Source organism: Salvelinus alpinus, chromosome 7 (genome assembly GCF_045679555.1).
Source record: "Salvelinus alpinus chromosome 7, SLU_Salpinus.1, whole genome shotgun sequence".
Lineage (NCBI taxonomy): Eukaryota > Metazoa > Chordata > Actinopteri > Salmoniformes > Salmonidae > Salvelinus > Salvelinus alpinus.
The window spans coordinates 51,506,475-51,534,037 of NC_092092.1; the positions used below are offsets into that span (position 1 = coordinate 51,506,475).

Below are 27,563 nucleotides of genomic sequence, written 5' to 3' on the forward strand. Positions count from 1 at the left end.
TACTGCTGTACAGACCTTTTCTATTCATATACTGTCCATAATGTCTATAAACACCATCATATATATAGTATATACAGTACCAGTCAAAAGTTTGGACACACCTACTCATTCCAAGGTTTTTCTTAATTTTTTACTATTTTCTACATTGTAGAATAATAGTGAAGACATCAAAACCATTAAATAACATATGTAATCATGTAGCAAGCAAACAAGTTTTAAACAAATCCAAATATATTTCATATTTGAGATTCTTCAAAGTAGCCACCCTTTGCCTTCATGACAGTTTTACACACTCTTGGCATTCTCTCAACCAGCTTCATGAGGTAGTCACCTGGAATGAATTTCAATGAACAGGTGTGCCTTGTTAAAAGTTAATTTGTGTAATTTCTTTCCTTTTTAATGCTTTTGAGCGAATCAGTTGTGTTGTGTCAAGGTAGGGGTGGTATACAGAAAATAGCCTTATTTGGTAAAAGACCAGTCCATATTATGGCAAGATCAGCTCAAATAAACAAAGAAAAACGACAGTCCATCATTACTTTAAGACATGAAGGTCAGTCAATCCGAAAAATTTTAAGAACTTTGAAAGTTCCAAGTGCAGTCGCAAAAACCATCAAGCACTATGATGAAACTGGCTCACGAGGACCGCCACAGGAAAGGAAGACCCAGAGTTACCACTGCTGCAGAGGATAAGTTCATAAGAATTACCAGCCCAAATAAATGCTTCACAGAGTTCAAGTAACAGACACATCTCAACATCAACTGTTCAGAGAAGACTGTGTGAATCAGTCCTTCATGGCTGAATTGCTGCAAAGAAACCACTACTAAAGGACACCAATAATAACAAGAGACTTGCTTGGACCCAGAAACATGAGCAATGGACATTAGACCGGTGGATATCTGTCCTTTTGGTCTGATGAGTCCAAATTTGAGATTTTTGGTTCCAACCAACGTGTCTTTGTGAGATGCAGAGTAGGTGAACGGATGATCTCCGCATGTGTGGTTCCCACCGTGAAGCATGGAGGAGGAGGTGTGATGGTGCTTTGCTGGTGACACTGTCTGTGATTTATTTAGATTTCAAGGCAGACTTAACCAGCATGGCTACCACAGCATTTTGCAGCGATACACCATCCCATCTGGTTTTCTCTTAGTGGGAGCAAACAGGACAATGACGCAACCCACCTCCAGGCTGTGTAAGGGCTATTTGACCAAGAAGGAGAGTGATGGAGTGCTGCATCAGATGACCTGGCCTCCACATTTACCCAACCTCAACCCAATTGAGATGGTTTGGATGAGTTGGACCGCAGAGTGAAGGAAAAGCAGCCAACAAGTGCTCAGCATATGTGGAAACTCCTTCAAGACTGTTGGAAAAGCATTCCAGGTGAAGCTGGTTGAGAGAATGCCAAGAGTGTGCAAAGCTGATTTGTTTAACACTTTTTTGGTTAAAGTATTATTTCATAGTTTTGATGTCTTCACTATTATTCTTCAATGTAGAAAATAGTAAAAAACAAAAAAAACAATTGAATGTGTAGGTGTGTCCAAACCTTTTGTTATGTTGCAGCCTTATTCTAAAATGGATAAAGTAATAATTTCTCATCAATCTACACACAATAGACAATAATGACAAAGTGAAAACAACAGGTTTTTAGAAATGTTTGCAAATTTATTAGAAATAAAAAACAGATATCTCATTTACATGAGTATTCAGACCCTTTGCTATGAGATTCGAAATTGAGCTCAGGTGCTTCCTGTTTCCATTGATCATCCTTGAGATGTTTCTACAACTTGGAGTCCATCTATGGTAAATTCAATTAATTGGACACACACCTGTCCATACAGTGAGGGAAAAAAGTATTTGATCCCCTGCTGATTTTGTACGTTTGCCCACTGACAAAGAAATTATCGGTCTATAATTTTAATGGTAGGTTTATTTGAACAGTGAGAGACAGAATAACAACAAAAATATCCAGAAAAATGCATGTCAAAAATGTTATAAATTGATTTGCATTTTAATGAGGGAAATAAGTATTTGACCCCTTCTCAATCAAAAAGATTTCTGGCTCCCAGGTGTCTTTCATACAGGTAACGAACGGAGATTAGGAGCACACTCTTAAAGGGAGTGCTCCTAATCTCAGTTTCTTACCTGTATAAAAGATACCTGTCCACAGAAGCAATCAATCAATCAGATTCCAAACTCTCCACCATGGCCAAGACCAAAGAGCTCTCCAAGGATGTCAGGGACAAGATTGTAGACCTACACAAGGCTGGAATGGGCTACAAGACCATCGCCAAGCAGCTTGGTGAGAAGGTGACAACAGTTTCTGTGATTATTCGCAAATGGAAGAAACACAAAAGAACTGTCAATCTCCCTCAGCCTGGGGCTCCATGCAAGATCTCACCTCGTGGAGTTGCAATGATCATGAGAACGGTGAGGAATCAGCCCAGAACTACACAGGAGGATCTTGTCAATGATCTCAAGGCAGCTGGGACCATAGTCATCAAGAAAACAATTGGTAACACACTATGCCGTGAAGGACTGAAATCCTGCAGCGCCCGCAAGGTCCCCCTGCTCAAGAAAGCACATATACATGCCCGTCTGAAGTTTGCCAATGAACATCTGAATGATTCAGAGGACAACTGGGTGAACGTGTTGTGGTCAGATGAGACCAACATGGAGTTCTTTGGCATCAACCCAACTTGCCGTGTTTGGAGGAGGAGGAATGCTGCCTATGACCCCAAGAAACCATCCCCACCGTCAAACATGGAGGTGGAAACATTATGCTTTGGGGGTGTTTTTCTGCTAAAGGGACAGGACAACTTCACCGCATCAAAGGGACGATGGACGGGGCCATGTACCGTCAAATCTTGGGTGAAAACCTCCTTCCCTCAGCCAGGGTATTGAAAATGGGTCGTGGATGGGTATTCCAGCATGACAATGACCCAAAACACACGGCCAAGGCAACAAAGGAGTGGCTCAAGAAGAAGCACATTAAGGTCCTGGAGTGGCCTAGCCAGTCTCCAGACCTTAATCCCATAGAAAATCTGTGGAGGGAGCTGAAGGTTCGAGTTGCCAAACGTCAGCCTCGAAACCTTAATGACTTGAAGAAGATCTGCAAAGAGGAGTGGGACAAAATCCCTCCTGAGATGTGTGCAAACCTGGTGGCCAACTACAAGAAACGTCTGACCTCTGTGATTGCCAACAAGGATTTTGCCACCAAGTACTAAGTCATGTTTTGCAGAGGGGTCAAATACTTATTTCTCTCATTAAAATGCAAATCAATTCATAACATTTTTGACATGCGTTTTTCTGGATTTTTTTGTTGATATTCTGTCTCTCACTGTTCAAATAAACCTACCATTAAAATTATAGACTGATCATTTCTTTGTCAGTGGGCAAACGTACAAAATCAGCAGGGGATCAAATACTTTTTTCCCCCACTGTATAATTTCCCACAGTTGACAGTGCATGTCAGAGCAAAAACCAAGCCATGAGGTCGAAGGAATTGTACGCAGAGCTCTGAGACAGGGTTGTGTCGGGGCAAAGATCTGGGGAAGGGTACCAAAAAATGTCTGCACCATTGAAGGTCCCCAAGAACACAGTGGCCTCCATCATTCTTAAATGGAAGAAGTTTGGATCCACCAAGACTCTTCCCAGGGCTGGCTGCCGGGTCAAACTGAGCAAGCCGGGGCCAATGGTCACTCTGACAGAGCTACGTAGTTCCTCTGTGGAGATGGGAGAACCTTCTAGAAGGACACCATCTCTGCAGCACTCCACCAATCAGGCCTTTATGGTAAAGTGGCCAGACGGAAGCCACTCCTCATTAAAAGGCACATGACAGCCCGCTTGGAGTTTGCCAAAAGGCACCTAATGTCCTCAGACCATGAGAAACAAGATTCTCTGGCCTGATGAAACCAAGATTGAATGAACTCTTTGGCCTGAATGCCAAGCGTCACGTCTGGATGAAACCTGGCACCATCCCTACGGTGAAGCGCGGTGGTGGCAGCATCATGCTGTGGGGATGTTTTTCAGCGGCAAGGACTGGGAGACTAGTCAGGATCGAGGAAAAGATGAACGGAGAAGTACAGAGAGATCCTTGATGAAAACCTGCTCGAGAGCTCAGAACCTCAGACTGCGCCGAAGGTTCACCTTCCAACAGGACAACTACCCTAAGCACACAGCCAAGACAAGGCAGGAGAGGCTTCGGGACAAGTCTCTGAATGTCCTTGAATGGCCCAGCCAGAGCCCGGACTTGAACCCGATCAAACATCTCTGGAGAGACCTGAAAATAGCTGTGCAGCAACGCTCCCCATCCAATCTGACAGAGCTTGATTGGATCTGCAGAGAATGGGAGAAACTCCCCATATACAGGTGTGCCAAGCTTGTAGCGTCATACCCAAGAAGACTCGAGGCTGTAATCGTTGCGAAAGGTGCTTCAACAAAGTACTGAGTAAAGGATCTGAAAACGTATGTAAATGTAACATTTCAGTTTTTTATGTTTAATAAATGTTTTTGCTTTGTCATTATGGGGTATTGTGTGTAGATTGATGAGGGAAAAAAACAATTTAATAAAAAGTCAAGTGTCTGAATACTTTCCAAATGCATTGTACACACACACACACACACACACACACACACACACACACACACACACACACACACACACACACACACACACACACACACACACACACACACACACACACACACACACACACACACACACAGACACAGACACACACACACACATACATACATACAGTATACATACAGTACACATATATACAGCTCTGGAAGAAATTAAGAGACCACTGCAAAATGATCAGTTTCTCTGGTTTTACTATTTATAGGTATGTGTTTGGGTAAAATTAAGATTTTTGTTTTATACTATAAACTACTGACAACATTTCTCTCAAAATCCTAAATTGTCATTTAGAGCATTTTTTTGCAGAAAATGATGACTGGTGAAAAGAACAAAAAAGATGCAGTGTTGTCAGACCTTGAATAATGCAAAGACAATAAGTTCATATTATTTTTTAAACAACACAATACTAACGTTTTAACTTAGGAAGAGTTCAGAAATCAAAATTTGGTAGAATAACCCTGATTTTCAATCACAGCTTTCATGCGTCTTGGCATGCTCTCCACCAGTCTTTCACATTGATGTTGGGTGACTTTATGCCACTCCTGGCGCAAAAATTCAAGCAGCTCGGCTTTGTTTGATGGCTTGTGACCATCCATCTTCCTCTTGATCACATTCCAGAGGTTTTCAATGGGGTTCAGGTCTGGAGATTGGGCTGGCCATGACAGGGACTTGATCTGGTGGTCCTCCATCCACACCTTGATTGACCTGGCTGTGTGGCATGGAGCATTGTCCGGCTAGAAAAACCAATCCTCAGAGTTGGAACATTGTTGGAGCAGAAGGGAGCAAGATTTCTTCCAGGACAACCTTGTACGCGGCTTGATTCATGCGTCCTTTATAAAGACAAATCTGCGTGATTCCAGCCTTGCTGAAGCACCCCCAGATCATCCACCAAATTTCACATTGGGTGCAAGACTCTGTGGCTTGTAAGCCTCTCCAGGTCTAGCACCCACAGCAAAATTTGGAATGTCACTAGTTTATAGAATGAAACAAAAATGTTCATTTTACCCAAACACATACCTATAAATAGTAAAACCAGAGAAACTGATAATTTTGTAGTGATCTCTTAATTTTTTCCAGAGCTGTATGTGTAGTTGAAGTCAGAAGTTTACATACACCTTAGCCAAATACATTTAAACTCAGTTTTTCACAATTCCTGACATGTAATCCCAGTAACAATTCCCTGTCTTAGGTCAGTTAGGATCACCACTTTATTTTAAGAATGTGAAATGTCAGAATAATAGGAGAGAGAATGATTTATTTCAGCTTTCATTTCTTTCATCACATTCCCAGTGGGTCAGAAGTTTACATACACTCAATTAGTATTTGGTAGCATTGCCTTTCAATTGTTTAACTTGGGTCAAACGTTTCGGGTAGCCTTCCACAAGCTTCCCACAATAAGTTGGGTGAATGTTGGCCCATTCCTCCTGACAGAGCTGGTGTAACTGAGTCAGGTTTGTAGGCCTCCTTGCTCGCACACACTTTTTCAGTTCTGCCCACAACTTTTCTATGGGATTGAGGTCAGGGCTTTGTGATGGCAACTCCAATACCTTGACTTTGTTGTCCTTAAACCATTTTGCCACAACTTTGGAAGTATGCTTGGGGTCATTGTCCATTTGGTAGACCCATTTGCGACCAAGTTTTATCTTCCTGAATGATGTCTTGAGATGTTGCTTCAATATATCCACATAATTTTCCTTCTTCATGAAGCCATCAATTTTGTGAAGTGCACCAGACCCTCCTGCAGCAAAGCACCTCCACAACATAAATTCTACAGGGACTTCAGGATTACGAAAAAAAATAAGGTATGGGAACTGATTAAAATATCTGAACATTATGAAGTGGATATGAACACACACATACTCAACTACATGCTTGCTTACACATACGGACTTATACACACACACACACACACCTGACCTCGCTCTCTTCTCTCACTCTCTCTTTCTCTTCTCTTCCTCTCTCTCTATTGTTGAGAACTGTTTATAATTTAATGTGTTTATTGTTTGTCTATCTTTTTTATGTATTTGTCTACAAGTTTATATATGTTTACAACAAGCAAGGGGAAGATATCAGAATAGGGGCATTGGGGAATAATAACATTGTACGGAATACATTTGTACTGTGAAATAAATATAGCTAGTTATAATTGTAACGGTTTGGTAGATTATAAAAAAAGAAGATCAGTCTTTACATGGCTAAAAGAAAAGGAATATAACATATACTGTTTACAGGAAACTCACTCTACATCCTTAAATTAAGTTGCGTGGAAAAGGGAATGGGGTGGTGAAATAATTTTCTGTCATTGACAAAGGAACTCAAAGGGTGTGATGATATTAATTAACAAAAATTTCGATCTGAATGTGAAAATAATCAGGAATGATTCGCAAGGAAGGTGGATTCTTTTGAATATGAAAGTGGACGAAAAAGAGATCTGGCTCATTAATCTATATGGTCCAAATCAAGATGATCCACACTTCTTCGAAAACATTTATACCAATTTATTGAACTTACAGGCAACAAATGATCTAATCATTATGGTATGAGACTATAACACAGTGTTAATTAAGTATCTCAATGGACCGTAAAGGTAATCACTCTACAAACTAGTGGATATTTGGAGAGTAAAAAACCCCGACCTAGTGAGATATACATGGAGGAGACTTAATCAAGCTAGTCGTCTTGACTACTTTCTTGTCTCTTTCTCTCTTGCATCAAAGGTTAAAACAGTTTTAATAGGAGACAGAATGCCATCGGATCATCATCTAATTGGCATTCCCATAACTCTTATAGATTTTCCACATGGACGGGGATATTGGAAATTGAATCAAAGTTTACTGGAGGACAACTTATTTTTAACTAAGACAAAATAATTGATAACTGAATTTTTCCAGTATAATATAGGTTCAGCAAATCCCCTTATTGTTTGGGACACCTTTAAATGTACCTTCAGAGATCATTCAATTCAATATTCATCAATAATAAAAAAGCAGTTTCTGGCTAAAGATACAAGACTAACAAGGGAAATGCATGAACTAATAGTACAGGTAGATAGCAATATAAATGATACTACAGAGATGCAAAATAAGTTAGAGAAAAAACAAAAAGAACTGGAGGAACTTATTCAAGAACGATCTAATGTAATCTATTAAAAAAATTAAGCATACTGGATGGAATATGGAGAGATATGCACAAAATTCTTTCTGAATCTCCAATACAGGAACGCTAACAAAAATAATTTGCAGAAACTCGTTACTGAAGACGGAGCCATCTATGATTTTCCGAATGATATTTCAAAAGAGGAAGCTAATTATTTTAGGCAGATGTTCTCTTTTCCGTCTCATCCTCTCCCACTGAATGAAGATTACGGTAATGAATTCTTTCCAAATAATATAAAAAATGGAATATTAACAAATGTACAGAAAGATCAGTGCGAAGGCCAAATTACAGAGGAAGAACTTTTTGAGGCTATTAAATCCTTTCAGTCTGGAAAAACCCCAGGGCTTGATGGCATACCGGTAGAGGTATATCAAGTATTTTTTGATATTCTAAAAGCTCCATTGTCAGATTGTTTTAACTACTCCTATAGAAATGGTAGTCTGTCAGGTACTCAGCAGGAAGGTCTGATTTCTCTATTATTAATATAAGACGCAGATGGCAAATATAAAGACCCAGTCTATCTAAAAACCTGGAAGCCCCTTACACTTCAATGTTGTGATGCAAAAATACTAGCAAAATGCATAGCACTCAGAATTAAAAGGGTTTTACCAGGTATTGTTTATCCTGAACAGACAGGTTTTCTACATGGACGATACATTGGAGATAATATACGACAACTACTAGAAATAATAGAACATCATGAAACATATAAGAAGCTAGGAATGGTATTTATAGCGGATTTTGAAAAGGCTTTGATAAAGTAAGACTGGATTTTATTTATAAATGCCTGGATTTTTTCAATTTCAGTAATTCTCTTATAAAATGGAGAAAATTATGTATAGCAACCCCAGGTGTAAAATAGTAAATAACGGCTACTTCTCAGAGAGTTTTGAATTGTCAAGAGGAGTTAAACAAGGGTGTCCGCTGTCAACATATCTATTCGTTATGGCCATCGAAATGCTAGCTATTAAAATCAGATCCAATAACAACATTAGAGGATTAAAAATCCAAGGCTTAAAAACAAAGGTGTCCATATATGCCGATGACTCAAATTTTATGTTAAGTCCGCAAGCTATATCCTGCAATGTCTCAATAAATATCTATATAACTTTTCTGTACTCTCTGGACTAAAACCTAATTATGATAAGTGTACAATATTACGTATTGGATCCTTAAAAAATACAACTTTTACATTACCCTGCAGCTTACCTATAAAATGTGCTGATGGTGAAGTAGACATACTCTGTATTCATATCCCAAAATATATAAATAAGCTCTCCACAATGAATTTCAAGAGAAAACTTGTAAAAATAGACAAGATCCTGCAACCATGGAGAGGTAAATACCTGTCTATTTATGGAAAAATTGCCCTGATTAACTCCTTAGTCATATCTCAGTTTACTCACTTACTTATGGCGCTGCCTACTCCTGATGATTCGTTATTCAAATCACATGAGCAAAAAATATTTGCTGTATCCACTGAAAAGATAGAACAAATATTACAACAAATATTATGACTGAACTCAAATGTGCTGGTTGGTAAAATACCTGTATTTATGGGAAAGAAGTTTGAAAAGGGTATTTTGTTCTTAAATGATATTGTAAATTGTAATGGTAGAGTTATGTCCATCATGGAGTTATCAGAATTGTACGGGAAGGTCTGCTCAATCCAAGAGTACAACCAATTGATTACAGCATTGCCCCAAAAATGGAAGAGGCTGGTGGCAGCAGGAGGAGGTAGGGAACTGGTCTGTCTGCCCAATATAAAGGATCAAAACTGGCGGAGGAATAAAAAAAACATAAATAGGAAAGTATACCAGTTTCATTTGAGGAAAAGGATGTTGACAACTGTGCCATACAGATTGAAAAATAGTTGGGAAGAGATTGTTGATGTACCGATTCCATGGTACAGGGTGTATGAGTTGATAATAAAACAATGCAAGATTCAAGACTTCGTGCTTTTCAGCTAAAATTATTATATAGAATTCTTGCCACCAACAAAATGTTGAATATTTGGGCCATAAAATCATCGAAGCTCTACAGATTTTGTTGTGAGGATACAGAATTAATAGACCATTTATTTTGGTATTGCCCTCAGTTAGCCTGTTTCTGGTCTCAGGTTCAGCAATGGCTGAAAATGCATAGCATTGATCTAAAATTGACCCCATAAATAGTACTGCTAGGAGATCTGGGAGATCTGGAGAGACCGGGTCAGTCAATTACTAATATACTAATACTAATACTCTTAGTAAAAATATTTATCTTCAATACGCAATCTGTAGATTCTATTCGATTAGATAGATTGAAATTGTACGTTAAACATCATAGCATAGCTGAAAGATATGTGTTGCGTAGAAACACAAAGTGGTTGGCCAGCAGAGAAAGATGGGATGGGCTGAGGGAAGCTGAGGGTTGGTATGTGGAATTGGAGACAAGTGGGAGTGGAGTTGCTGTGAGAGAGAGAATGATGGTCAAAAGATAAAGGAGAAAAAAATGTCTAAATAAAACAAAATAAAAGTACATTTGAATGACACTAAGTGGCAGTGTTTTTACAACTAATGCCGGTTTGCCTGAGGCTGATGCCGTGTAGGTGTTTGTACACATGCATACTGTATACACTCTCATTCAAATAAAAACATACAAGAACACACACACACACACATGTAATAGTGCCAGACATGAACACCAACATATACAGTTGGCATTGCTGTTATGATTTCAGTTGTCCCCCATGTCCTTTGTTGTAAATGTATTATTTTGTTTTTAAAAAATGGCATTGTTGTTTGCTGTTTCCTTCTGTCTTTTCCTTTTTTCTCTTTAGTTCATTCTCTTGGTTGTTGGTGCATTGGGGGGTTCTTGGGGGTGGGGAATGGAATTCACTGTATTTTTTATTTCTTCCGGGGCGGGGGCAGTGGGAGGGGTCTCGAATGGTTGAGGGACAGCTATTGGGGAACTGTGGGGATATCTTGGAGGGTGCGGGTTTCACAAGATTGTGATCATGGAAAAGGAAACTATGACATATATTTTATATGACCATCATGCACACGCACCCTCACACATAAGGATGGCTCTGTTGCGGAAAGACTGATACATGTTTGATAGTGTCTTGATGCTGTATTGTTTGTCCTTCATGTTCTAATACTTTAATGTTACCCCTTCCTTATGTTTTTTGTAATAAATATATATATATATTTTTTAAAGCACCCCCACAACATGATGCTGCCAGCCCCATGCTTCACGGTTGGGATGGTGTTCTTCGGCTTGCTAGTGTCATGACGTTGGGTTGGGGGTAGGTTTACGACAGTCATAAATACCTCTTTCCCCATTTTTCTCTCTCCCCACTATAACTGATGTGACATAAGGAAACCCATGGGTTAACATAGAGATTCTGGGTAACATCAGAAGTTGGGGGGAAATGAACTATATTCTGGCAATCCAACCAACTGAACATATGCGGTGGTACTTAAGGTATATTATGTCAGTTCGGTTGCCCTCTGACACATTCTCATCAATGATAGAATGACAAACTCTACTGTGAAAAGTCTAAACGTCAGAGGTATCGGATTCACATGGAATTGTTGTTTAATTGAAATGTTTGAATATGACATTATTTGTGAAGAGGTGAAATGTAATTTTAGCTTCCAAATGAGAGATCTGTGCTTTCATAAGTTTTCCTCTGCTCACAGTGGCCCGCCCCTGTGAAGAGGCATGGGTTATAAACTTTTCAGACACACCCCTCTACCTCCACTATATAAAGCCAGTGACAAAAATGTAACTTCCTGTTCCGGGTACATTTTGGATGACGATCCGATGTCAAGATGGTTCAGACAATAACTACAGAACTAGGCCAACATCAGCATGGACTTTGATTGTGAATGGTATGAACTTTGAACTCGTGTTCACTACAGAAGTGATATCTCCTAGCCGTTGAGTTGGCAACAGCTGCTACAAACGCAGGTTAGGAAGGACAGTCCGAGTATCCCGTCTTCCACACACAACGTTACTACAAAGTATCCCGTGACAACCAGAGACATTCTCCAAAGGACAGAGGACTCGGGTTGGCGATACGGTCTTCCATCTACCACCAACTTACTGAAGCGCAGCTCAGAGTAAATATGTATTGCATTTTCTTTCTCAAATGGGCAGTAATTTAGAATGCATAAGAAACTATATTTACGAGAGCACAGCTTTTGCCCTGTTCCGAATCTCCCGCTCTTTCACTAAAATCCCGCCCCTTCCCTTTGTGTAACAAGCTGTCATATCTATTCCGCCCGCTAGGGACGTTTTCTGTATGACGTAATTTGTGATCAAGTTATGATTTAATTGTATATGTGGGATTCTGTGTGATTAGTTAGGTATTTAGTAAATAAATAATTAAACCCAATTTTGTATTGCTGATTCAACTTGTTAGCCAGGATTCTTGCAGATAATCAAGGACTTACAACTTTCAGATGAGACTGAATATAATGACGATTAATGTGACGGCTATTTAGTAAAATATTACAAAATCTTTAAGAGTTTATTCGAAAGATAACAGCTCTATAAATATTATTTCGTGGTGTCCCTCTCTAGTTAATTAATATTTACATGATTAGTTCAATCAGGTAATATTAATTACGGAGAAATCATTTTATAGAATAGCATGTCATAGCAATCAATCTGGCATAGTCAAAGACACAACACTAGCCTCCCCCTTTTTCCTCCAAACATAACAATGGTCATTATGGCCAAACAGTTCTATTTTTGTTTCATCAGACCAGTGACATTTCTCCAAAATGTACGATCTTTGTCTTGCTGTTCTTCCTTGTTCTTCCTTGTTCTTCCTTGTTCTTCCTTGCTAAGCGGCCTTTCAGGTTATGTCGATATAGGACTCATTTTACTGTGGATATAGATACTTTTGTACCTGTTTCCTCCAGCATCTTCACAAGGTCCTTTGCTGTTGTTCTGGGATTGATTAGCACAATTCGTACCAAAGTACGTTCATCTCTAGGAGACAGAACACGTCTCCTTCCTGGGCGGTATGACGGCTGCGTGGTCCCATGGTGTTTATACTTGCGTACTATTGTTTGTACAGATGAACGTGGTTCCTTCAGGCGTTTGGAAATTGCTCCCAAGGATGAACCAGACTTGTGGAGGTCTACAATTTTCTTTCTGAGGTCTTGGCTGATTTCTTTTGATTTTCCCATGATGTCAAGCAAAGAGGCACTGAGTTTGAAAGTAGGCCTTGAAATACATCCACAGCTACACTTCCAATTGCTTCAAATGATGTCAATTAGCCCATCAGAAGCTTCCAAAGCCATGACATCATTTTCTGGAATTTTCCAAGCTGTTTAAAGGCACAGTCAACTTAGTGTATGTAAGCTTCTGACCCACTGTAATTGTGATGCAGTGAATTATAAGTGAAATAATCTGTCTGTAAACAATTGTTGGAAAAATGACTTGTGTCATGCACAAAATAGATGTCCTAACCGACTTGCCAAAACTATATTTTGTTAACAAGATATTTGTGGAGTGGTTAAAAAACGAGTTTTAATGACTCCAACCTAAGTGTATGTAAACTTCCGACTTCAACACACACACACACACACACACACACACAGTGCCTTCGGAAAGTATTCAGAACCCTGCATTCAACCGAAATGTGTCTTCCGATTTTAACCCAAACCAATCAATTGCTATATATTTGAACGCTGCAATTGGTTGCCAAAAATTCTGGGGTGGGGCTTAGCGAAGGGTCAATTATGTAATACAGTATGAGACTTCCCAAGCTCAGGGGTAACACATAAGAAAGGCTGATTTACATGGAGTACTTGTAAAACCCAGGTTAATGAAAGTAATGGAAATGTGCTGTGGAATTGAGAAGTTCTTGCAGTTCTGTACATTTTGCCATGTCTAATGTGTATTCATTACAAAAAAATCTATGGGCTAAAAAACCTGGCAAAAAAAACGTTAGCTGACATGGGTTAGTTGAACAGGACATTTCTGACAAGTTATAAATAACTCTTTAAGGTATGCAATGACTGACATGACAAGGAGAAAACTGATGATGCACTGCCCAATTTGAAAATTGCACCTTGTACATTCTATGACAACCTTCAAGAGTAAGATGGAAGCCCATTTGTTAACAAACAAAAATGTGGGTGGAGTCAGAGATTGAGGAGTGCACCTTTAAGCCGGGAACCTTGTGCACCTTGCATGGAATTAGAGTACCTTTTAAGGCTACCTTACCTGATGTTAAGTAAATATCCTCTGTTTGCTTGGTCTCCTATAGACTTGTACTATACACTCTAGTACAGTGGTTCCCAAACTGTGGGGTGCACCCCTGAGGCCCCACAGTTTGGGAACCACTGTGCTGGAGTGTATAGTTCCTGGCTTAAAAAGGTGTACTCCTTTAATCTTTGACTCCACCCACAGTGGGGCCCTGCCATTTCTGTTTGTAAACAAATGTGCAGGTATTGGCAAATGCAACTGCCACTTGATGGATAACAACAATGGAAGTATAACACACATTTAATAAATCGTAGCCCTTAATTGTTATATAAGAGGCTAAAGACAGCAAAGTCCATTGCTCAGCAGCACGTAGTCACAAAATGAAGATGGAGACAAAGACACACAGATGAGGCACTTCACTCTTCACACACTTCACATGTGCATCTTCTCTGCCTCTCAAAATAAGTATTTTACAGAATGGCGGGATTTGTGTGCAATACGTACCGAAGACTGTTCGAGCCGGGACCGATTCTTTATTTATCCAGAAGGACACTTGGGAGAGGATTACTGTCATGATGCAGGGGATATACGTCTGAATCATGAAGTAGCCCATTTTCCGCTTCAAGTGGAAGTGCACTGTCATCACCACGTATTCACCTGGAGGATAGCCATAGATGTGACGGTTGATTCGTTCCATAAAATAACAGACTGACATGAGACAATGAGCACAAGCACAGAAAATGATGGACTCCTGCTAGTTTGTATTGTGTCTTCACTGTTCTCTGAGGGATACAGCGTCAAACAAAATCATTCATTTTTACTGACGCCATAGAGTGCCTTTGGAGACAGTAGCGTAAAAGTGAATCATGATAAAATTAAAATATATAACTAGACTAGTTATTTTGGACAAAGCTACTGTACAGAAAACATTCCAAACTGAATTAAGAAGTGAAGAAGAAATTACAATGTTTATTAACAAAGAATGGCATCACTATCATCAGAGTTGGGGATATCTACTGTATCTTACCAATGGCCTACCATACCTGTGATTGACTTGACCTCCTCACTGCTGACAGTGTGGCCAATGAGATCATACTGCACTAGGCTGGAGGATTCTGGGGGAACCTCCACTGAATACTGTGGTCCTTTGGTCCAGGTATAGATCACCTCTGTTTTAGGGTATGCATCTGAGGGGAGAGAAGGAAAATAGATGTATTCAACTCTCAAGTGGGGGGTTAAGGCAAATTCAAAATTGTAGCTGAAATGAAAAAACATGTACAATGGAGGTATTGAGCAGAGAGAGAGAGAGATAATAGGGCCTTTATTGTGAGAGAGAGAGCGTCATTAAGTGGAAATGTTAAAATGGTAGTCTATGAGAGTATGACTACTGTATGCAAGTGATATCCTCTTCATAACTCTAAGCTTTGTGAACATGAGAAATGTTTCTATCGCCCTCATCTAGTCAGTGGATCACAATGCATTTGTAAGACACAATGATGTGTGATGTGATGGTGTGCAGTCCAGTTACGCATGGTTTCCCCACTTTATCTGTACATCCCTCACTGGCTTAATACATACAGACATTGAAGATGACCTGAAATAGTGCACTCTGGATTTTTAGAGGCCTTTTCCTCATAATTTGATTGAAAATGAGTAGTACAGTAGCATGGTAATAAAGGGCGTGGGTGTCTACTGTGTGCTCAAAGTGTAGACTTCTGTGTGCTCAATGAGTCGGCTTTTAAACAAACTGCCAGGTCTCACAAGCTCTCTCTTACATGTAAAAGTTTTTGCATATCCAACGTTGCAAAAAATGGTGCAAAAACTTTGAAATGTGACACGAGGGTTCATACAAGAGGGCTGACAGAAAAAACAACAACAAATGCTTGGGTTCATGTCGGGGTCTGTTGTTCCCATTTGTCGTTTCCCACAGGGGACTCAAAGTCGGCATGACACCAACTGCGCAGGGAAAATGGGCCGGCTGGGGCGTTGTGGAGTGGACTGCTGCCGGGGCGCCGACTCACACCAGCTCTGGAGAGATCCAGAATAGGTCTGAGCTAACCTGGGGCGGGAAGAGGAATTCTGACCTTTCCCGAGCTACAGGCCCCATCGGATGCAGCGTCTGCTTCCCTGACTCTGGGCCAGGATGGGAGGATGGGATTTGGGGAAGGTGGGGGGAGGTACTATGTGAAACCAAGAATAATGTAACTGAATGATAACTGAGGAATCTATTTTGTCCTCTGCCTCCACAATGTCACAATTGCTGATAATAGATTGGGGGAGGGTTGGGAAGTGCATGGGGAAACCATCCTCCGATCCTCCTCCTTTCTTTTGCTTTTCCCTCAGTAGATGCTATCTTTAAATCTCTACTGTTTTCTGATAAGACAGAACCCTCATTTGAAAACTTCTTCCATTGGAGATAAGTCACTGTTTTGCTGACCGTTACGCTCATTATGAACAATAGTGCTGAATTTGGGTTTCTTTGTTCTGTTTTTGGTACAAAATGAATGTCATGTATTATTAGCGTCAATGTCAGAAAAAAGCTAATTACTTCTAACTTGAGGAATATGTATGAAATTCCAAAATATGACAAAACAGGAAGAATACCACAAGCTTGACACTGCATATAGTAACGGTAATGGTAGTATTTTTCTCAAAACAAACTAGTACATTTTTTTTTTGACATACTGGGATATATTGAGTACATCTACACATTTCAGACAGAAGATGTGGTATATTATCTGTAACAAATACAAGGCAGTGTTTATAGGACCACCTTTAAAACAGACCCTTATTTATCACTTCTTTTGCTGGTATACCCCTTTTAAACATATCACTGGGTAACTGGTGAATTGGTGGTTTGGGGGTGTTATTAAACCATGGGGGCTGTTTGCATTTAACATTATGGAGGTGTTAAGCAACATATAAAGAAAAATCTGCAAAAAGTTGTCAGGATGCTAAAGTTGGCAGAAAAACATATTGTGTGAAAGGTGTATAGGTTGGTTTAAATTTGTCATGTTTTTTAAAAATCCCTACCCCTTTCAGATATACCAAAAAGCAGGGGAAAAGAAGCCGGCTGGTAAATTGGTGTGATCTGTGTATGAAAATATGCATTTTTTAAACATTGCAAACTAAATCAATCAGGACAAAGAACTGTTAGAGAATGTAAACACATAAACAGTGTCAGGTTTAATATCTGCTAAGAAACGGTATAGTCGGATTTGCGTTGGGGTGTATTTCAATACGTACAGTGTTCCGAAGTATGCATGTCAAACAATTTATTTGTCTCATGAGAAGAATGAAGAACCGCTTTTTAAGGTCACTTCTCAAGTCACTTCTATTAGAATAGACTTCAAGTATATCATATCATACTTACAGCTTCCAAACTTGAGAGGGCATGCATGTCCATCCATGGGGAAGTCCACAAGCTTCATGGGACACTCTGCACTGATAGTCAACCTATGGGGACACATACATCTAGACATATTGAAACGAATGGGAGTTGGAGAGAGTAGGGACCCCTCCAAACAGAAGACAAACGTGTCATATCCATGAAGTGGAGAACTACCTTTAGGATGGATACCGTAGGTCGGCTGAGTAGCACATGCTGACCAAACTAGCTCCATCATGCGCATGTTGATTTTGTCTATCCCCACCAGCTTGTTGTTGCTAGCTAATTTGTCTTTGGAGATAAACACTGGGTTGTTCTTTTTTACCTGGAATGCATGTGACCCATTTCAAGAACGTAGACGTATGTCGAACGTCACTATTTCATAGGAGAGGCATTTGAACGTTTTTTTTTTATATCAATTTTTTTATCAAAATGCTTTTTGGGCAGAAATGCCTTCTGGAACATGTGAACTTTCATGTGACTTAATAATAAACTTGTATGCCATCTGCAAATATGAATAAAATGGTTAAATTACAAGCCTAGTTGGTTTATCCATGGAAAAAGCCAAGAGCCTTCCCGCTAGCCATGATTGGCTGAGTTAATGGATGAGCTGGACATGCTGGCTCGCTAGCTAACGCTACCATTATAATCTGTGTAATAATATTATTCGCATCTCAGAAATCAATTTGCATTGCTAGTTATAGCCTAATTTTAGCTAGGTAGCTAACATTGAACCTAGTTGGTTAACTTTTGCAACCTGCAGATCCATACTACAGCATTTCATGCATAGTGGCTAGATAATGACAATCCGTTTGTACTGTAGCTATGGGTTTGGATTATGATTAATTGTTTAGCTAGCTAGCTAGCTAAACAATTAACTATAACCTGAACCCATAGGTACAGTACAAACGGATTGTCATAGCTAGCTACATGTCTAAACGAAAGACTCCACTTCATAAGAGAATGATTACATCACCCATTAAGTTAGCCAGGTGTGTCTGGGGGGTTTATTTCATGAACATGTGTACTTATCTAGACAATAGTGACCCAGCCACTTAGCTAGATGAGGCTGTGGGGTGGTTATAGCATTTCTTTCACATGACTTATCAATGTCTGGGTAAGTATCATCTAATAATGATAAAATATGTACAATAGGTTTATCTAGATACTTTCAAAGTCAGATTAGGATATAGGCCAAAGACTAGATAAAGTGTATGTTTACCTGGAGTTTTTCTTTATTGTAAAGAGATGGGTGGTGCTAAGGCTTAAGAGGTTGTGAACAACGTTGAATAGTTGTAGACAAAGAGCAGCTCTTCAGTGGGTGTACCAAAACATTCGAGGGCCATTTTCTCAAAAGTGGGGTTACAATCAACTTTCAAAGCAGAATTACGTTCCCGGAAAGGCTCTGGAGCAACGAACCGCCTTTGCTGTCTCTGCCTGGCCGGTTCCCCTCCACTGGGATTCTCTACCTCTAACCCTATTACAGGGGCTGAGTCACTGGCTTACTGGTGCTCTTTCATGCCGTCCCTAGGAGGGGTGCGTCACTTGAGTGGGTTGAGTTACTGACGTGATCTTCCTGTCTGGGTTGGCGCCCCCCCTTGGTTTGTGCTGTGGTGGAGATCTTTGGGGGCTATACTCGGCCTCGTCTCAGGATTGTAAGTTGGTGGTTGAAGATATCCCTCTAGTGGTGCGGGGGCTGTGCTTTGGCAAAGTGGGTGGGGTTATATCCTTCCTGTTTGGCCCTGTCCGGAGGTATCATCGGATGGGGCCACAGTGTCTCCTGACCCCTCCTGTCTCAGCCTCCAGTATTTATGCTGCAGTAGTTTGTGTCGGGGGGCTAGGGCCAGTTGGTTATATCTGGAGTACTTCTACTGTCTTATCCAGTGTCCTGTGTGAATTTAAGTATGCTCTCTCTAATTCTCTCCTTCTCTCTTTCTTTCTCTCTCTCGGAGGACCTGAGCCCTAGGACCATACGTCAGGACTACTGGGCATGATGACTCCTTGCTGTCCCCAGTCCACCTGGCCTTGCTGCTGTCCCAGTTTCAACTGTTCTGCCTGCGGTTATGGAACCCCTACCTGTCCCAGACCTGCTGTTTTCAACTCTTAATGATCGGCTATGAAAAGCCAACTGACATTTATTCCTGATTATTATTTGACCATGCTTGTCATTTATGAACATTTTGAACATCTTGGCTCTCTCTAATTCTCTCCTTCTCTCTTTCTTTCTCTCTCTCGGAGGAACTGAGCCCTAGGACCATACGTCAGGACTACCGGCATGATGACTCCTTGCTGTCCCCAGTCCACCTGGCCTTGCTGCTGTCCCAGTTTCAACTGTTCTGCCTGCGGTTATGGAACCCCTACCTGTCCCAGACCTGCTGTTTTCAACTCTTAATTATCGGCTATGAAAAGCCAACTGACATTTATTCCTGATTATTATTTGACCATGCTTGTCATTTATGAACATTTTGAACATCTTGGCCATGTTCTGTTATAATCTCCACCCGGCACAGCCAGAAGAGGACTGGCCACCCCTCATAGCCTGGTTCCTCTCTAGGTTTCTTCCTAGGTTTTGGCCTTTCTAGGGAGTTTTTCCTAGCCACCGTGCTTCTACACCTGCATTGCTTGCTGTTTGGGGTTTTAGGCTGGGTTTCTGTACAGCACTTCGAGATATTAGCTGATGTACGAAGGGCTTTATAAAATAAACTTGATTATTCCTCTGTATGATATAGCATTTTGTAGCTCTGCATCTCTACTTTTATCCAATGTGAAAAACAATTTTTCACATTTTTCTACATAAGACTGAATCGAGGCGGTGGGTCACATATGTTCCTTTTTTTTTGCTGGATCTTTTTAGAATTTTGAGTCACACAAAATCGTATGTTCTCTACTCTTACAATTGATCCACAGATAAAAGGGGAAACTTAGTTTTTAGTTCGTTTTTCTTTGATTCATTTATCCTTGTTCATTCTCCTTCTTCTCCCCCTTCTTCTGCTTCTGCTTCTCCTTCTTCTCCTGTGGATTTTATACAGCGGTTGGCGTATGCCAACCGCCATTTCCGCCATCAACTGTACTGGAGTGTGGCTTAAACTCTCAGTAGGTGTCTAAAAACCAATGAGTAGTTGGGAGAGGCAGGACTTGCACCTGGCTTCGCAGACGCCCGCGAGCAGTTTGGATGTATGTGTACATTTATTTTGCAACGCTCACACACCCAACGCTGATTGTTTGGACAGGATGTTAGCGTGGTGAAAAACTGGCATGCTGGGTAATGCATGCATCATGGTGTAAAGCATGTTGGTATATGTAGTACCTCATGGTGTAAAGAATCGTGCCGTTCTTCATGATGCGGAACAACCTGTTGGGGGCAGTCATGTTGTGTGCCACAGACTTCTTGCCATTCCTGAAGAAGGTGTCAGGAGTCCACACATTGGCGACCATCATGTTGTTGAGTCGGAGGATCTCAATAGGACCCTCATACCTCAGCCTCCTGTCGACCCATGTCTGTCTGAAGAACACGTCCATGGTGTACTCCTGAGGAAGCAGAAACCAACATCTAAACAGTTAAGGTTGTATTTTTCTTCTTCTCTGAAACGTTAAGTGTATTGTCTACACGAATTCAAACTGTTTTTTTTAGGCTATTCATCTGTTTCAAGTTGTTGATTCGATACATACCATTTCAACATCAGAGACAGGCCCGAAACTTGTGACATAAATGTCTGTTTTCACCTCTGTCACCGGACCTATTGAGAGAGAAATTCAAATCAGTTTCACGATATCTAGAATATCCTAAGCATATCACATCATAGCCCCAAGAAACTGTGCTTCTGCATCTCCATTGCTTGCTCATTGGGGTTTTAGGCTGGGTATCTGAAATGCACTTTGTGACAACAGCTGATGTAAAAAGGGCTTTATAAAATGAATGTGATTAACTGATTGATTTGAAGTGACCGTACAGTGCCTTGGAACTTTTTTCACATTTCGTTGCATTACAAAGTGGGATTAAAATAGATGTCATTTTATTTACACAAAATACTCCATAACGTCAAAGTTTTAAAAAGAAATGAAAAATGCATTTTTGCAACAAGGCACTAAAGTAATGCAAAAATAATAATAAAAATAACAGCAAAGGAATATACTTTTTGGCCTAAATGCAAAGTCTTGTGTTGTGTTGGATTTTGCCCATACATATCACTGCCTCATTTTCAAGCATGGTTTTGGCTGCATCATGCTATAGGTACGTTTAACATCAGCAAATAAATAAATGGGATGAAGCTAAGCACAGGCAAAATTCTAGAAGACCTGATTCAGTGTGCTTTACACCAGACACTGTGAAACGAATTCACCTGTCAGCAGGACAATAACCTACAACACAAAGCCAAATACATTGGAGTTCCTTACCAAGAAGACAGTGAATGATCCTGAGTGGCCAGTTTTTACTTGAATCTGCTTGAAAATCTATGGCAAGACTTCAAATTTGCTGTCTAGCCATGATCCCCAACACCTTGACAGAATGTGATGCATTTTGAAAAGAATAATGGGCCAGTATTGCACAATTCAGGTGTGCAAAGCTCTTATGAGACTTACCCAAGAAGTCTCACAGTTGTAATCACTGCCAAAGGTGTTTCTAACTTGTACTGACTCAGGGGGGTGAATACTTATCTAATCAAAGTATGTTCGTGTTTTATTTTATATTAATCTTTCAAAAATGTTAGAATTGTTCTTGCACTTTGATATTACAGAGTATTTTGTGAAGATCGATGACAAAAAAATGACAAATCCATTTTAGTCCCACTTTGTAACAATAAAATGTGAAGAAATCCAAGGGGTCTGTGTACTTTCTATAGGCACTCTAGTTCTGGTTTATTAGGCTACCCTTTATGAACCAATCCTCAATTGAATTTAAGTAGAACTTGTATTATTCACATGTAGGCCTGTCATGGAATAATATGTCAAACATAAAACCTCAGTAACAGCCTAACATTGGCCAAAGGTTGGGGTTGATGGTGCTGTGGAGATGTGTGCCAAAACCCTACAGTATATGCAATAGCCTGCAACTTATGCTTACCGAATAACCCGCACCAGGTTCTAAACTTTTATATAATGGAGTGAACCTGAGATAAATAGGTTTAAATCATACATTTCTGGGAGTAAGCTGATCAGTATCTAACCTATGCACACTTTGTGAGTTTTGAAGTTTACGCGCACTAAGGTAGAATCTTTTGGAGTTGAAGGACGTATCCTAAGGTAGGCTATTTTCAAACACACCGTCAAGTCTATAATGAACGAAAAATAGGTTACTTTTTCGTTATTAATTCACATTCAAACATACAGTCTTTAAACATGTGTGTGTCTGGTACTTGGTGCTCGTGGAGAATTTGACACAAGAAAACCACACTGCACTCTTTCTATTTAAATAGTGCAATAAGCGGCTTTCCCCACAGCGATTAGACTACATATCTAAACTCGCTTAAACATTTGAAGGTAGCCTACCGTTTTCAGTCGCACACAAGAGTCAAAGCATTGATTATAAGAAAGTGTTAATTCGGGTCATGAACGACTAGCTTTTGAAACAAGGAATGTCGTTTCACATCTGTGGGAGGCAGTGGTCGTGGCTCAGTGGAAGAACATGTTTCATTTGAAACAGTAGGCTACGGAAAAGCTCATGCCCTCTGGTTGAAAAATACAGTGTGATTTTGATCTGTCAACCTCATAGCCTATTTAAACAACTCAATCAATAAAATTGATTTAAAGCCCTTTTTTTTTTACATCAGCAGATGTCACAAAGTGCAATACAGAAACTCAGCCTAAAACCCCAAACAGCAAGCAATGCAGAAGCTTGGTGGCTTGGACAAACTCACTAGAAAGGCAGGAACCTAGGAATAACCCTAGAGAGGAACCAGGCTCTGAGGCATTGGTACAATAGTGGAAATCATAGTTGCTCATCTCTTTGAGCCACTGTAGCACACAAACTAATTGGACAGCCGAAAACTGTCACCGTTTCAGGTATGTACCTACCCCCAAATCCAGGTCGCAGTCTGTTGTCATACCCGTCCAGGAGTCTGTCTAAAATGCGTGTGAAATTCTCGGGATATATTCTGTCATCCTTTTTTATCGTTCCAGAGATTCTCTTTACACTGAAAAACGACACAAATAACCAAAATGATTTGTCATCGTGAAATACAGTAGCCTCTCCGATACCCAAGCTATGGATGACAAAATTAACATTAGGAGTCGATCTTATCACAATTACAGCACTTTCAGATTTCAGCACCTAGAGTCTTCAGAACCATGGGCAGTGACACCAGCGCAGCGCCAATCTGACAGGAAAAAATATTCCCCCCAGATCATGTATCCTCGGAACTCACCAAGCAATCAAGCAGAAAAAGTAGAAGAGAGTCGAAATGTAACTGGGGTACATCGCAGTTACCATCTCCTTCTTGGCAGAAACCATCTTTGCATGCCATACTTTAAGCCTCTTCACATCTCCATTCGCCAAATGTATTGTCCCAACATGGAAAGATTAAAGCCAGAGAGACAATGGCGCCAAAGCAACTCCAGCAGCATCTCCCGCTATCGCCAGGGTAAAAAAAGCCCGTGCCAGCTGAGCATCTGAACGCGTGCACCTTTCCTGCTGTCGCCCGATGACTAAACCAAAAACATTCTTCTCTCAGTTGTTGGCATCCACCCCAAGTCCAGTAGGTATCCTCTGTTTCACACCACGGTTTGACTTGAGAGATGAGAATAGACGTGAACTGTGCTGCGTTGAAACGCAAGGTTTTATGGAAAAATTGGGTTGTCCGTCTACCGCGCAATAAATCCAGTGGTGAGACCAACAGCGAGAGAATAAGGGCGCAACAACCAGCTTTCGATTCAAGATCTGGCTGCTTGTAGTTAGTTACTCCCCCACCAACCCCCCCAGAGCTCAATGAAACACATATGATGTTGTCAAAGCCATGATCACAATAGTGCTGTTACACTTTTTCGTTTAGAGTGGGCCATATGCTCAGCCATATTAGGCAAACTATTGTTTGGGGAGAAAATGCCAAATACTCCGTTTTAGATTGTAAACTAAATTTGTGTTTGTCCGTCACTTCACCTCACCTAAAGCAATTGATGAGAAGTAAGGAGTCCTGAGTCTGTATAAGAGTGAACAATTTATTAATCTACAGCCTAAATTCAAATGGGTCAGTCTTGTCGCAATACGCAATCAGGAATACACACACAGTAGTGTAGAGGAACTGGCCAAAAGCCACATGCCGCTTCACAGATTTCTCTGCACCTGAGAGAGGAACTTCAGAGTGCGTGTGTCATATCTTTACAGATAAGGAGGGCTTTGGAAAAAAGTGTTTGTGCCTGTCACAGTTTATAGTGAACCCCTAACTCCACACAACACATTATTTAAAGTTCTCCAGCACACAACCCCAACACAGACGACCAGGACACGTAAGTATGCTCGAAGGCAAGTTTTATTCCCAATTCATAGGTTAACATACTGGACCCCCCTTTCCTACCTCCCACAGCAGAGTGTACTATTCCCCAGACTGTCAGCACAGCAGAGCCTCCCCTCAGGTAGGTTACTCCCAGGATAAGTAGTATGACCCGCAAAAGTGACATACTACAAGACACTACACACTGAATTATTCTGTTAGGGCATTGCAAACAATACCTTTATTATAATGGAAGGCACTGCAAACAATATGGTGAAAGGCACTGCAAATCTCATTAGTGCTTGCTCTATTCTCCCCACCCCTCTGAAAGAGACAGGACAACATGTAGTCGAGAGGGTGGGGATAGGTTCTCGGTTTCTGGGGCCTGAGAAACCTGATACCCACAAAAATCTTTAATAAATGTCTGTCTGGCGATCTGCCGAAGGCCGCACAGCTCCTGGTCTGGAACACGCCCGGTCTGGGACTCTGCCTGGCGAAGTCACCGATACTGCCGCTCCGGCACTGGGAACGAGAAAGAGAGCCCACAGGGCAACCTGCCACAATGGTGGCTTTCAGTGGTTTGGCAAAATGGTTCAGAGAGAAACCTAGTATAAGGGACACACCAAGAATTACGTCCCTTACTGGGTGGCCCTATAAGCTCCCAGATGCACGTTGTACCAATACCTCTCTTGGTCCACTGATCGCCTTTCGGATTACAGCTTCACAACCCCAGCTTGTTGTCCGCAGCTGCTAACTTCCTCTTTTGAATTTGCCGTTAAGAATTCTTACCCCGTAGACACTAACAAAATGCAATCACAGAAAAATACAGACAGACAAGATTTTTGAACTTGCATAGGGGATAGTACCCCTCCCGACAATTGTTTTTGCAAAAGGTTAGGCAAGCTGCCGAAGAGGCATTTTCCGCTCAGTTCCCCGACAAGAACCACGCATAACACAAGGTTTTAAACGGAAACAACAGCCAATCCCATCAACCTGTCTGATTTGCGAACTCACTGCCCCGACCACCCACTTATTCTATCAATCTGTCTCATCTCATTCCTTGACATGCCGGGTCTGTGTGTGCCCCTCTGAGTCTATGCCCCTGAAGGTTTGGTGTGGGTGAAATGTTAAGGGACAGACAAGATGTCTGGTTTCCACGAATCCTGGTTATGCCACTTGGCTTTTAAAGTGCAGCTGCTCTGCAACCAGACAGGACATAACTGTCTAGACTCTTACACAGTACTGCCTTTAACGGAGGAGACGCTAATTAGGACTCGATGGTTGAAAGGCTGAACAACGTGTTGGCAACTCAGGAGGTTGTTTTGGAGCTAGAAATGTGCATAGAGTGAACAATCAGAGTGAACCTGATATGATTCCTTATTCCAGGGATCATCAACTAGATTCAACTGCTGGACCGTTTTGTTCTCGAGTGGATGGTCTGGGGGCCGAAACAGAATTACAAATCATTTATTGATTACATATTGACTGTGTGAAGCCCAAACGGATATCATGTTTGACTAAGACACAGTCATTTCAAACCTTACTTACATTTGTATACGATCACGTGTCTCTCTATTATGTGTGGGAATACTTGGGAACAGATTTCTGAAAGTGAAATCACTTGGAACACATTCCCTGGTGTTTTTACAGTCTTTTATGTCCAACAATGAAAATGTAATAAAAATATATATATATTATTTTGTTTTGCTCAGAAAACTTGAGGGGCCGCCAGTTGGGGAACCCTGCCCTATTCCCTATAGTGTATTACTTTTGGCCAGTGCCCATAGGACTCCGATCAAAAGGAGTGCACACTACAAGGAAAAGTAGTGCACTATATAGGGAATAGGATCCCATTTGGATGGAGACATAGAATCATGTGGTAACAGAGCAGTTCCCTAACTTCTACACACAACCCTGCCACTAAATATGGTCCACCCACCATGGTCCACCCACAATACACTGAAGCATCGCTTCTTTCATTGTGGGGGATGAGTAATGCGCATGCTCTTTGTGGGGCTTTGTTCCAACTACAACACTTTATATTGTTGTTATTCCATTCGGAAGGTAGCCTAGTGGTTGGGCCAGTAACCGAAAGGTCACTGGTTCTAATTCCAGAGCTGACTTGGTGAAACATTTGTCAATGTGCCCTTGAGCAACGGCACTTAACCGTAGTACCTCCTGCTAAAACATACAAATGTTAAAACGTGTATGTTTCACTTGAGGACTCTGGGCATGAACAGAATTGGACAAATATGTATTAATATTCATAAATGTGTGCAATGGAATGTCGTAAAATGTCATATTGTGACAGGAGTGTTTTGGTTAAAATGCATGCAAGGTTTTTATGCTATCTTGACCTTTCAAAGTATGTCCTGACCTGTCTTAGAGAGAACAAAATGCATTGTACTGTGCATTTTCTAGCCAAAAAACAAGGGATGTTGTTTTAGCCTTGAGACAATAACTTGTGAGGTTAGGATGGTGATGACAGAAATCAACATATTTTAGTCTATGAATACCGTGTGTGTGTGTGTTTTTGGTAGTCCACGTCCCAGGACTCCTTGAAACATGTTCCCTTGCCCTGTAAGCTATATACCCTGCAGCAATAATGACTGCTATGATAACCTAGTTTCTCACCAAAGTGTGTGTGTTCCTTCCATCCTGTGTATGCATGTGCATGTGTGTGTGTGTGATGTGCGTGCGAATACATGTGTGGTTGTTTTTGAGCATGTGTGCAGGCGTGCGTGT

General features: G+C 40.8%; 1 protein-coding gene across 1 annotated transcript in view; it reads right to left on the minus strand.

Moving 5' to 3' along the window:
• The window catches only part of LOC139581145 (gamma-aminobutyric acid receptor subunit alpha-6-like), a 43,365-nt gene extending 19,108 nt beyond the window's left edge, over positions 1 to 24,257 (minus strand). The window contains exons 1-7 of the mRNA XM_071410606.1: positions 23,757 to 24,257; positions 23,407 to 23,525; positions 21,064 to 21,131; positions 20,702 to 20,922; positions 17,380 to 17,462; positions 15,050 to 15,193; positions 14,511 to 14,663 (exon numbers count right to left, since the gene is read on the minus strand). Of these exons, the coding sequence (XP_071266707.1) occupies positions 14,511 to 14,663; positions 15,050 to 15,193; positions 17,380 to 17,462; positions 20,702 to 20,922; positions 21,064 to 21,131; positions 23,407 to 23,525; positions 23,757 to 23,842 (874 nt within the window). The 5' untranslated portion in view covers positions 23,843 to 24,257. The remainder of the gene's footprint in view (positions 1 to 14,510; positions 14,664 to 15,049; positions 15,194 to 17,379; positions 17,463 to 20,701; positions 20,923 to 21,063; positions 21,132 to 23,406; positions 23,526 to 23,756) is intronic.
• Between the last annotated feature and the right edge of the window lie 3,306 nt (positions 24,258 to 27,563).